The 10488-nt window shown below is 36.4% G+C and overlaps 1 protein-coding gene across 1 annotated transcript; it reads right to left on the bottom strand.

Annotated features, from left to right (window-relative positions):
• Window positions 1–6471: 6471 nt before the first annotated feature.
• On the bottom strand, window positions 6472–8800 carry LOC145161287 (uncharacterized). The gene is made up of 3 exons (XM_079080789.1): window positions 7928–8800; window positions 7427–7649; window positions 6472–7342 (listed from the first exon to the last, which is right to left on the bottom strand). Exons 1-3 carry the CDS (start codon window positions 8180–8182, stop codon window positions 6849–6851), a joined length of 972 nt encoding a protein of 323 aa, XP_078936915.1. The 5' UTR covers window positions 8183–8800; the 3' UTR covers window positions 6472–6848.
• Between the last annotated feature and the right edge of the window lie 1688 nt (window positions 8801–10488).

The following is a 10488-nucleotide window of genomic DNA, read 5'->3' as shown; positions in this document are numbered from 1 at the left end:
CAAGTCTATCCATCATGGTATGGAACTAAATCCTATACAGTATAACTAGAGTCTCCTGGAGGGAGAGCGTGAGATTTGTGTATAGATCTATACGGGACTGACAATCCCACACCTGAACTGCTAGCTACAGTTAGGCCGGCAGGCCTGTGGTGACAAATGTCATAACTTTTGGACGCCTAAAGAACGTCGTAGAGGTCACTAGGTCATATCAATCATGGTTATATGAAACTCACAACAGTATAACTAAAACATTTGTTTACGAGATTAACACTACTTTAAGGGTTTTATTTTAATTAATGAAACTCACAACAGTATAACTAAAACATTTGTTTACGGGATTAACACTACTACAAGGGTTTTATTTTAATTAATGAAACTCACAACAATATAACTAAAACATTTGTTTACGAGATTAACATTACTTCAAGGGTTTTATTTTAATTAATGAAACTACAGTACACTACTTTACAATACAGCTCGTGGTAATCCAGGCATTCATACCAAGGCTTTACAGTACACTAATTTACATTACTGCTGGTGGTATCCGGGCATTCATACAAAGGCTTTCATACAAAACTAGTTATAGTACACTATTTTCTAGTACTGAGTACACTAATACAATATACATTTCCAAGGAACATACATGACTACAATACATTCACTAAAGAAAATATTGGATTTTCTAGAAGTACACTATAACGATTTTCAAGTACAAGGACAAGCATTTTCAATCTCAAAAACATACTTATGAACTCACCAACTTAAATGTTGATACACTTTCAAAACCACTTGTGGTCTGAGGGAACCGGTAAGACAGGTACACCCGCAGGTTTTGAGAAGACGGAGCTTTTAGAGTAGCGTCTTTTATACTTTTGTTATACATTTTGATGCCATACAAATTATGTATCGAACAGATGTAAATACTTTACTTTATCAATGTAATGGTTGTGTTTGTTTTGATTACTATTATACAACTGTTGTGATACTGTACATGACGTCCTCTGCCCCCAAACGTTTCCGACGTTCCGATTTGGGGGTGTGACAGTCGACAATGCAATGAAAGACCATAGGGGTAGCCCGGGACACTTGTATGTAAGATCGGGTGCAACATCCCCAAAAATTCAAATACAATTTTGTTTTTAAATCCATTCAATTCATAAGAAGATGATATCAAAATATTCGAAAGAGTCATATTGTAACTTGTTATCAGAGTACAAATCTCAAAATCACAAAGAACGGAAAAACATAGAGTGATGTGGTGTGATCAGGCCGGGCCCTTCCCATTCGAACTAGAAGTACCTGAAACAGAAACTGAAAACTGTAACCACAAAGCTTAGTGAGTTCCCCCAACATACCACATACTAATCACGCATATAGCACAAATATACTGAGCAAACATAGTGCCAAACATATTTGGGTGCTGGCCTGCCCCTTCGGTCTATTTCAACCGGATACTACCAAGCATATCTGGGTGTTGGCCTACCCCTTCGGTCTATTTAAACTGGATACTGCCAATCATATATGGGTGTTGGCCTACCCCTTCGGTCTATTTCAACCGGATATCGGGTCTATTTCACCCTTACTACTACCACATAATATCATAACAGTATTCATCGAATCTCCATGGAAATACAAACATGACTGACAATTATCACAAAGACAATCATCATACTATAACATAACTAGTGGGTCGGCCTTGGTGCCTTCGACCTACGGCTACTACAAAGGGAGACTCACCTCAAACTGTGGGTGTCACATCGTACTTAGCGGATGACTCGCGAACTCCTCTCCTCTCCTTATCACACAAGCATAAAATCCTAATTAGCAATTAGGTCACATTCTAACCCGAAGGACCAAAACCCTAATCCCTGACTTAAGGCAAAAGGTTCCTTTACCTTTGCCTTATTGGGCCTCCTTCCAAGGCCCAAATCCATAACAACCCAAAAGTATCCAAGTCCGACAAAAGGCTACTAAGGCCCAAAATACCTTATTATAACAGGTGGGATTGAGGCCCAACCTAGACAAGTCCAAGGCCCAACAAAACCGAGAGCCTAAAAAATACATTTTGCCCACTGACTGCGTACGCGTGGCATACTCTGCATCTACGCCCAACGTATGCTTGTGTTGACCCGGATTCGGGGTGTTGACCCCAATACGCGCAACGTACATGGGAGTACGCCCAATGTACTGGTCTGCCAACCCAAAACAACCTCCATGACTTATTCCATTAAGACCTAACGCCCAAAAATTAAATCCAAGCCCCTAGAAACGTCCTAAGTCATAAAGTTGCAAACTTTATGTTTTTGCATGCATGGATGGGGCTGAAAACATGAATCAAGTCCATAAGCACACTTGGTTGGTTCCCAAAACTTTCATGGTTGAGGCTTAACCATCAAAATCCAATTTTTATGACTCAAAACACCTCCAAGAGCTTAAAAGGACAACTCAAATGGATTGAAGTTCCTTAACTCCAAGAATCCAAACTATGGGACCAAAAGATGACATTTTCCACCCTAAAACTAGATCTAAGCATACAATGGTCAAGGTTCAAACTTTATAAATTCAAAGAGTTAGAAATGATGCCAAACTTCTGGATCTACAAGCTCCTTCTTTGCCCTTGCTTCTTCCCAAACTTCCTTCTTCTTCAAAACCAACAAAGATCACCAAAATCACCAAGGTAAGTTCAAAAATGCAACTAAGAGGGTTATGGTTCGAGTTTGACACTAAAATGACAAAGGAAGCTGACAGGGTGAAGATCATGAGGGACTTAAGGTCATTAAATACGGTGCAAACCCTAAAGATTAGGGTTTCCCCTACCATGAATACGCCATGCGTAACCCCACGCACACCCAGCGTACGTGGGCGATGCCCGCGACCAAGCTTCAACTAGTACGCTAAGTGTACTTCTAGAGTACGCCTCGCGTACTAACCAGGGGACCAATATTGCAAAGATTTGTTTAAAGAGGGTTAAAAGGAAACTTACAAGGTCCGGATGTTACACCAGGATTTGGCTATCGGCATTGCACGGAAAGACCATGGGGGTACCCATGACACTTGTATGTTTGGTATGTGGTATCTTGGGGAATTCACTAAGCTCTGTGCTTACGGTTTATGTTTAAAGAGATAATTACTAATCTAGCCTAATTAAGTAATTACTTAACCATTTTAGCTAAAAATTAGCAATTGTCCAAAAATAGCCCACGAAACCGTAGGTAATTAGAGTGGATTACTGTTTTGCCAAATGGTCTACTGTTTCGGGTTAAGTATAAAAAAAATTCATTCTGAACATTTAAAAGCGTATGTTATTTTAAAACCGACGGTTTTCTCTCGACAAACTACGGTTTCCCAAACCGTAGCCTACGGTTCTGGGTTAAAGTCTACGGTTTTATTATTATTTTTTTTTATATAAATGAAGAGTAGTTTTTTTAGAATTATTTTGATAAAAAATATTGTTTGTAAAATGTAGAGTAGTTTTTTTATTGGTTATAATCTTTTTTTTAAGAAAAAAAAAAACCCGTAAGTTTAAGGGAACCTACCGTGTACAACCTTTTAATTCACAAATTGTGCATTAATTAATTGTACACCGTAGGTTTCCAAAAAACCTATGGTTTCGTTAAATTTTTTTTTTAAGTTTTTTGAAAAAAAATCATGGAATCATAACATAGATATAATTGGTTACAGGTTACAACATTTAAAAAAAACGAAAAAAAAAATCTGTAGGGTTCATACGAAACCTACGACATACAAGTACTCACTGTACAACCTGTGCATTGTGGACTTGTACACCGTAGGTTTCGTATGAAACCTACGGTTTTAATATTTTTTTTGTTTTTTTAAAAAAAAGTTATCCCCATGTACAAAAACTACTCCTAATCAAGTATACGAAATTTTTTTGATAAAAAATAGACGTATCTCGTTGTTCTTCGGGTGCTCCATTTAGAGAAAATAGTAGGCAAACCAATGAAAAAAATACCAAAAAGTAACATAATCTGAAAAATTATATATTATATATTATGAACCAATGAGCTACGAAAGAGTAGACGGTCCGAGAAACAGTAGTTCATTGCCCCCAAAAAAATAGATTACCCCCCTTTGACCGTAGTCAACTCTAGCCATTTACTATTTCAGGGGCTATTTTTGGCTAAAGTTTTTTGTGTGTGTTTTTTTTTTTTTTTTTGGTTATTTTTGGATAGGTGGTAATTAGGGAAAATGGCTAGATTAGTAAGTCTCTCATGTTTAAAATTATTTAAGGTTTTCTTATATTGAAGGAAGGGCGCGACTTGATTGTATCGCATCCATTGGAGATTTCCGCACTTATTAACTCTTATGTCGATACTCAGATAAATGTTTTGAATTAAATGATTTTATTTAGATCTTTGAAGTTGTAATTGGAACAAATGTTTTTTTTTAAAATGAAAATTTTGGTTTGAAATTTGGGTCTTTACAATAAAGCATGTTTAATATTCACCCTTAAGGAACTTGTGTTTCGTCTATTTACACAGGAGGGTATAGTAGTCAAATGATAGAAGTTATATATCCTTAACATTTAAGAAGCTTTTAACGAATAAAGCATGTTTTTTAACGGCATAAACGTCGAATAAAACATGTTTATTACTCCTTGATTTTTAAATCCTCGAAAAATATTCTTAACATTTAAGAAGCGGAGATGTAGATCAATTTGGGGAGGTGATATCGATGGGGTAAAAAATTATTGGTTGTAATGGAAAAGCCTTGAGGTCTTCCTTCAAGTGGATGTGAAGTTTTTTTTTTTTTTTTTAGGGAACAAGACACTATGGATTACATGGTTAATCGACCAGAGGTTTGTGTTTCAATCAAGATTCATACCTTGATGTAAAGAATTTTGTTAGATTAGCTTGTCACTAGGATTAACTTGGATAAAAAAGGAGTTTATGTTATTATATTTTTGTACATGGTGTATGATTCGCATGTCGAGAGAAATTAATGATGCTTATTTAACTATGTTATATATCATATCCAATAGACACATATAAAAATTGACAAATAATATTGAAAATTATATGTCGATTAGTTGCAAATAGTAAATTCATTTATTATTAATAGTTACCAAGTTTGTATACAAAACCATTAGCTAGGGTCTAGCATGTGTGGACTTGACCCATCTTTTGATCCACTTAAAGCTTTTGAATGTCTATCAAAAGAAAAACATTATAAACCCACCAAATGTTTTTTCACCACCAATGCGGTATAATGGGAAACTAGCCAATTGCATATCCTACTATAATTTCCATCAAAGTCATGTTCCATGGCTTCTCCAATTTGGTATTAAATAGCTAGATGGTGGAAGATTGATAATCCTATGTAAGATATGACTTGAGATAGAATAAATAAGGTTGATTCTTCAAGACATAATAAGAACCGACGATCATGCTTTGATTAAGTGGTTCTTACATTGATTTAGGTGTTATGAGGAACTTTGGCAACGAGATGTTGCTAGAAGCGTAAAAACCGAAGAAGACAAGATACTTGATAAGATTGTTTCACAGTAATACTTTTGAATTATTCATAGAAAACCTAAGTTAAAACTTAACCTAGATGGATGATTACCAAACGCCATCCTTGCTATTTCTTCTTTGTAAATATCATTCTTTATCTTACACATTATTTAATAAAAAAATGTAACCACTTTTTTGTTTTAACTCAGAAACTAGGGTTATAGAGCTTGGCCATGGTTTAAACTTTAAATGATAATAGGGAAAAATAATCTAACCACCATCAAAATGGCATAAAGTAATCACTTTGTACGAAGTACTTTAAAATGGAGTTGAACCGAGTTTGAATCTCACATGCTTTAATCTTGTGGTGGCCCGTCGTTTGGAAAAAAGAAATAAGAGAAAATAACCAATCTTAATTAAGGTGAAGCTTATTCTTGAATCGTGGATTTGTATAATTTAATACATTTGTTTTAACTCAGAAAGAGAAGCGTTTTAGAGTTTAAGCATGTCTACTGTCTGGATAAATTTAACCATATTCCGTAATCCCCTTTACATTTACAACATAGGTATAATATGTTGCAACCATTAAATTACGTATTTTCCTGTGTTGCCAAATGTCAAGATATACTGGCCCGGCCCGGCCCGGCCCAAAAGGTATGTAAACTCAGCCCGGTGCAATAGTGTACACTAGGCACTCGCATAAGGCCCCAAAAGATAATGGCCCATATTAATAATATATATAGTTGTAAATTGTAATATACCCAAGAAGATGTTAGCGATTAAAAACGCTTTAGCTGTAACTTGTAAGAGTTCAATGGTTCGGATATTAGGGCATCTAGTGTAGTGGAATGGCTATCGCTTTCTTTGTGTGAAAGCTCTTGAGTTTAATACTTATACAAACACACATTTCATATAATTATGTATTCGTGTATGTTTATATCTTAAAACAGACATCATCAAAAGACAAGTAAAATGTAAGACATTGAGCAGAAAACCAAAAAAGGAACAAATTCAAAGTTTTATTTCCATAGAATAAACTTTATCATCTATAAATTAAAGAATATAACATTATCCAGACAGCCTCTAATAACATCTCACCAAAACAAACAAATTCCAAAATGAAAAAAAAAACAAAGCAAAACTTGTTAGGATCCACATAACAAAACACTGAGGATCCAGATTATCATCAAGAGATGAAAAAATAAACCCTACAAAAATAACACAAAAAAAAAAAAAATCAATGAGAAAAACACCAAAGAAAACAAGTATACCATATCCCATCAGGACCTCCGATGGCAACAAAAAAGCATCCATCTTGATGGGTTTTAAGTTATTACCATTTTTACCTCTTTACTATTTCCATTCTCACTTATTTCACTTTATAAATCTCTTTACAATCTTCACTCGGCTTGTGGGATTCGGTTTCTTCACATGATTCCGCTCTGTTTCCATCTCAAATTGGATCAAAGACTTGAGCCGATTCAGGTGTCCGATGCATAGCTTATGCTCAGAACCAAAACCGGAACCGGAAAACAATACCGATTCCGATTCCGATTCCGGTTCTGGGTTTACATGCCGTTGATAAGGGGAGTGCCATTTGGATTGCAGATAGGCTAAGGATCTCCAAGGTGGAAGCGGCATTGAGTTCTGTTTTAGGGATGATTTTGCAGCCTCAACCATAACTTGAAGAAACTGTTTTAGTTTTGTTAATGTTCCCACATAAACAACAGGAAGCGATTTCAGAATCCGGTTGTAAGAAGGAACAGCTCTAGCTATCTCAAAGTGACTTCGAAAATCAATGTCAATGATTAACCGGTCAACATTTCCCGAATCATTGTAATTTATAATATCAACGTATTCATGATCCCCTACAAAAATAAAATAAAATAAACATTACAGTTTTCAACCTTAAATATATATTTTTTTAGTTATAGAATGGTTTAAAGATTTACCTCCGGGAACTTTTCCGGTGCCCTGCCACCTGGATGTACAGACGGCAGCATCGTAACCTGAGAGCCTTAGAAGTTTGACGAGAGAGAACCTTATGCAACTAGCGTTACATGAACATGAACCTGATCTGATAAAATGAAGGTCCATTGTATTGATTGATAGGATGAGAGAATTAACTACTGACAGCATGTCAATCCCGTGTTTATCCAGCAAAACTTTGTAGTACTACACCAACACAAATTAATTTCAGTCATGTAAATTACATGGGTGCATTTAATGGAGAGGAATTCATGGACGCTCTAATTAATCATAAAGTAATTGGCATTTACGGGTGAAGCATCGGTAATAATAAGTTATATTCAAGGGAAGAAATTGGTATTGTTTATGACAAACAGAAAATATATATGAAAAACTACAGCTTTTTTTTAATCAATTCTAACAGTTAAAGCACAGTTTTGTCAATGGATTACAATATTAAGAATTGATGAGAGAGAGGGGGGTACCGAAATCTTGTCGGCGAGGTGAGCGAGTTCGCAGAAACCGGAATCGCTGTCGCTACTACACCGTGAATCGGCGCCACAACTACTCCCGTTTTCCAAGAAATCACTAACCATCGCTGCCAAATCATGCTCGCTTTCGTGGCTAAACGCCCCACCCAACATCTGCCCGCCTACACCGCCACCACCACCACCACCGGAGCCACTGCTACCCATCATCAACCACGGGTCCCCTGTTGCCGCGTAGACTCCGCAATCCATGCTCCACCACCCCCACCGCAATCAACTTGCCGCAAAAATCAAAATCAAAAACTAAAAAAAAAAAAAAAAAAGAAAAAAAAAAAAATGAAAAAAAAGAAACTGTTTTCCAAGTAACACGAATACCCAATTATAATTGATCGTTTATCAAACGTACAATAAAATTTATATACTCTATGAAAACGTCAGAATCAACACCCAAAAAACCCTGAATTGCGAATTTCGTAATGGATTGAAAATTAAAAAACACAAAACCAACGCTCAAAATCCGCTGAAAACAAAGAAAAGGATATCCGATTCGAATTATATTCTTTGACTCTTAAAAATATTCAATCTTCCCCTATTCATCTTCTTCTTTTTAAGTTTATTCTGTTTTGTACTCGATTATGTATCATTCAAAAAACTAATCAATCAAAATATATAAAGAAAAAAAAACTACGTGTGATTCAATATCTGAAAGGAATTAGAAAAGATTTATAACGATCCAAAGGGGGTGAGAGGAAGGTAATTGAGAGAATTCGGCAAGAGGCACAATCAACCCGCAGAGGATGAAGACGCAAGAAAGGGGGAAATTGATATAAAGAGGATTTGGATTGAGTGGGAAATTACCAAAAAGGGCTCTGTCGGAGGATTTTCCGTGAATTGGACCTAGTAAAGTGGATGATATGGGTGAATTACGTATGTAGACAGAAAAGAAAAGCATATTCGCTTCTGGGGTACTTTCGTCAATTAAACTCCCCCCAACTATTTTTCATTTATTCAGATTTTATCCACCTTCAAATATAAAAATAATAATTATAATGCGATATTACCACAAGGAACGTTTTCTTAATAATAAGACAAAATTGCAAAAATGGTCACAATGTTATGTAAATTTTTGAAGTTTTAGTCCAAACCCTGAGTTTTTTGGATTCATAGTCCTTTTGAAGTGGTTTGTATGTGGAATTGGTCCTCGGACTTAACTTCCATTAACTTGTTGCTGTTAACCCCCTCATGTGCCTCTCACATGAGGGTATATTTGTCTTTTTACTTATAAGGGACCATTTTTACACTGAAAAAAATATATCCCTCTTTTTTTTAAAAAAAAAAATACTTATTTATCTCTCTCTCTCTCTCTCTCTCTCTCTCTCTCTCTCTCTCTCTCTCATGGAAGTCGTCGGAGGGTGAAATCGTGGTAGAGATGGCTTCTATCGTAAAATCCCCCTTTGTGGGTTTACTCTTCATCACCGGTGGCAACTGTGGTGGTCGCTGTCATCTGCGGTGGCGAGGGAGGCTGCACTCCTCTTGTCCGGCAGAAAACGCGAAAGGGAAAAGGGCCAAGGCGGAGGATTAGCGACTTAAGAGAGGGTGTTTGGCTTTAAAGTCAACCGGTAAGGTGGAGGGTGGGATTGAAACTGATCTCCGACGATCCGGCCTTCAATTGGGGTGTAGAGATTGAGAAGGATAGTAATAGTCTCATGGTTGCTCCGGAGGCCTCTAGATTGTTCTTTCTTTTCTGATCCAATAATTATGCGAGGAAGGAGGTGTTCGGGGTTGTGTTTTCTCGACAATCCCACCTCTTTTCTGTTGTCAAGCTGATTTCATCTCCGCCTCTAGTAATAATCAATTTAAACTTATGATTTCTGGTTTATATATGTGGTTAATAATCGGTTTAGGCTTCTGATTTCTAGTTGTGGTTAGATAGCTTTTGATTTCATCTCTGCTTTTTCTTTATCGGTTAGCCATGGTTTCTTGCATGATGTTGATGTGGGAAGATGGGTTTTGCAGAGGTTATAGGAGATTTGTGATGGAGTTAGTGTCTCCTCCGGCTCCAAAGAATGCTCTGGTGAGTAGAGATTGAAGGTGGGTTTCAAGTTCAAGACATTGTGGTGGATTTGGGGCAGGAGGATTGTCGTGGATTTGTGTATTTGTATTAACACAGTAAACACACTCAAATGAGAGAGAGAGAGAGAGAGAGATAAGTATTAATTTTTTTTAAAAAAAAATAGGGATATATTTTTTTCAGTGCAAAAATGGTCCCTTAGAAGTGAAAAGACAAATATACCCTCATGTGAGAGGCACATGAGGGGCTTAACAGCAACAAGTTAACGGAAGTTAAGTCTGAGGACCAATTCCACATAGAAACCACTTCAAAAGGACTATGAATCCAAAAAACTCGGGGTTTGGACTAAAACCCCAAAAATTTGCATACCACAGTGACCATTTTTGCAATTTTGTCTAATAATAATGACCAACATTTTTTCATTTTTTTAAAATGTTATTTTGTCCTCAGTTCCAGAATATTCATGTTTGGGACCGTAAAGAGATGT

Source organism: Lactuca virosa, chromosome 2 (assembly GCF_052849685.1).
Source record: "Lactuca virosa cultivar CGN04683 chromosome 2, Lactuca_virosa_CGN04683_v6, whole genome shotgun sequence".
Taxonomy (NCBI): Eukaryota; Viridiplantae; Streptophyta; class Magnoliopsida; order Asterales; family Asteraceae; genus Lactuca; species Lactuca virosa.
This window is presented reverse-complemented; position numbering and strand designations above follow the sequence as displayed.

Coding starts and splice junctions, on each gene's coding strand:
- LOC145161287 (XM_079080789.1), bottom strand. CDS start 8,182: ATGGATTGCGGAGTCTACGCGGCAACAGGGGACCCGTGGTTGATGATG. Junction 7,650..7,927: donor ACCTCGCCGACAAGATTTCG/GTACCCCCCTCT, acceptor GTGTTGGTGTAG/TACTACAAAGTTTTGCTGGA. Junction 7,343..7,426: donor CACCGGAAAAGTTCCCGGAG/GTAAATCTTTAA, acceptor TTATTTTTGTAG/GGGATCATGAATACGTTGAT.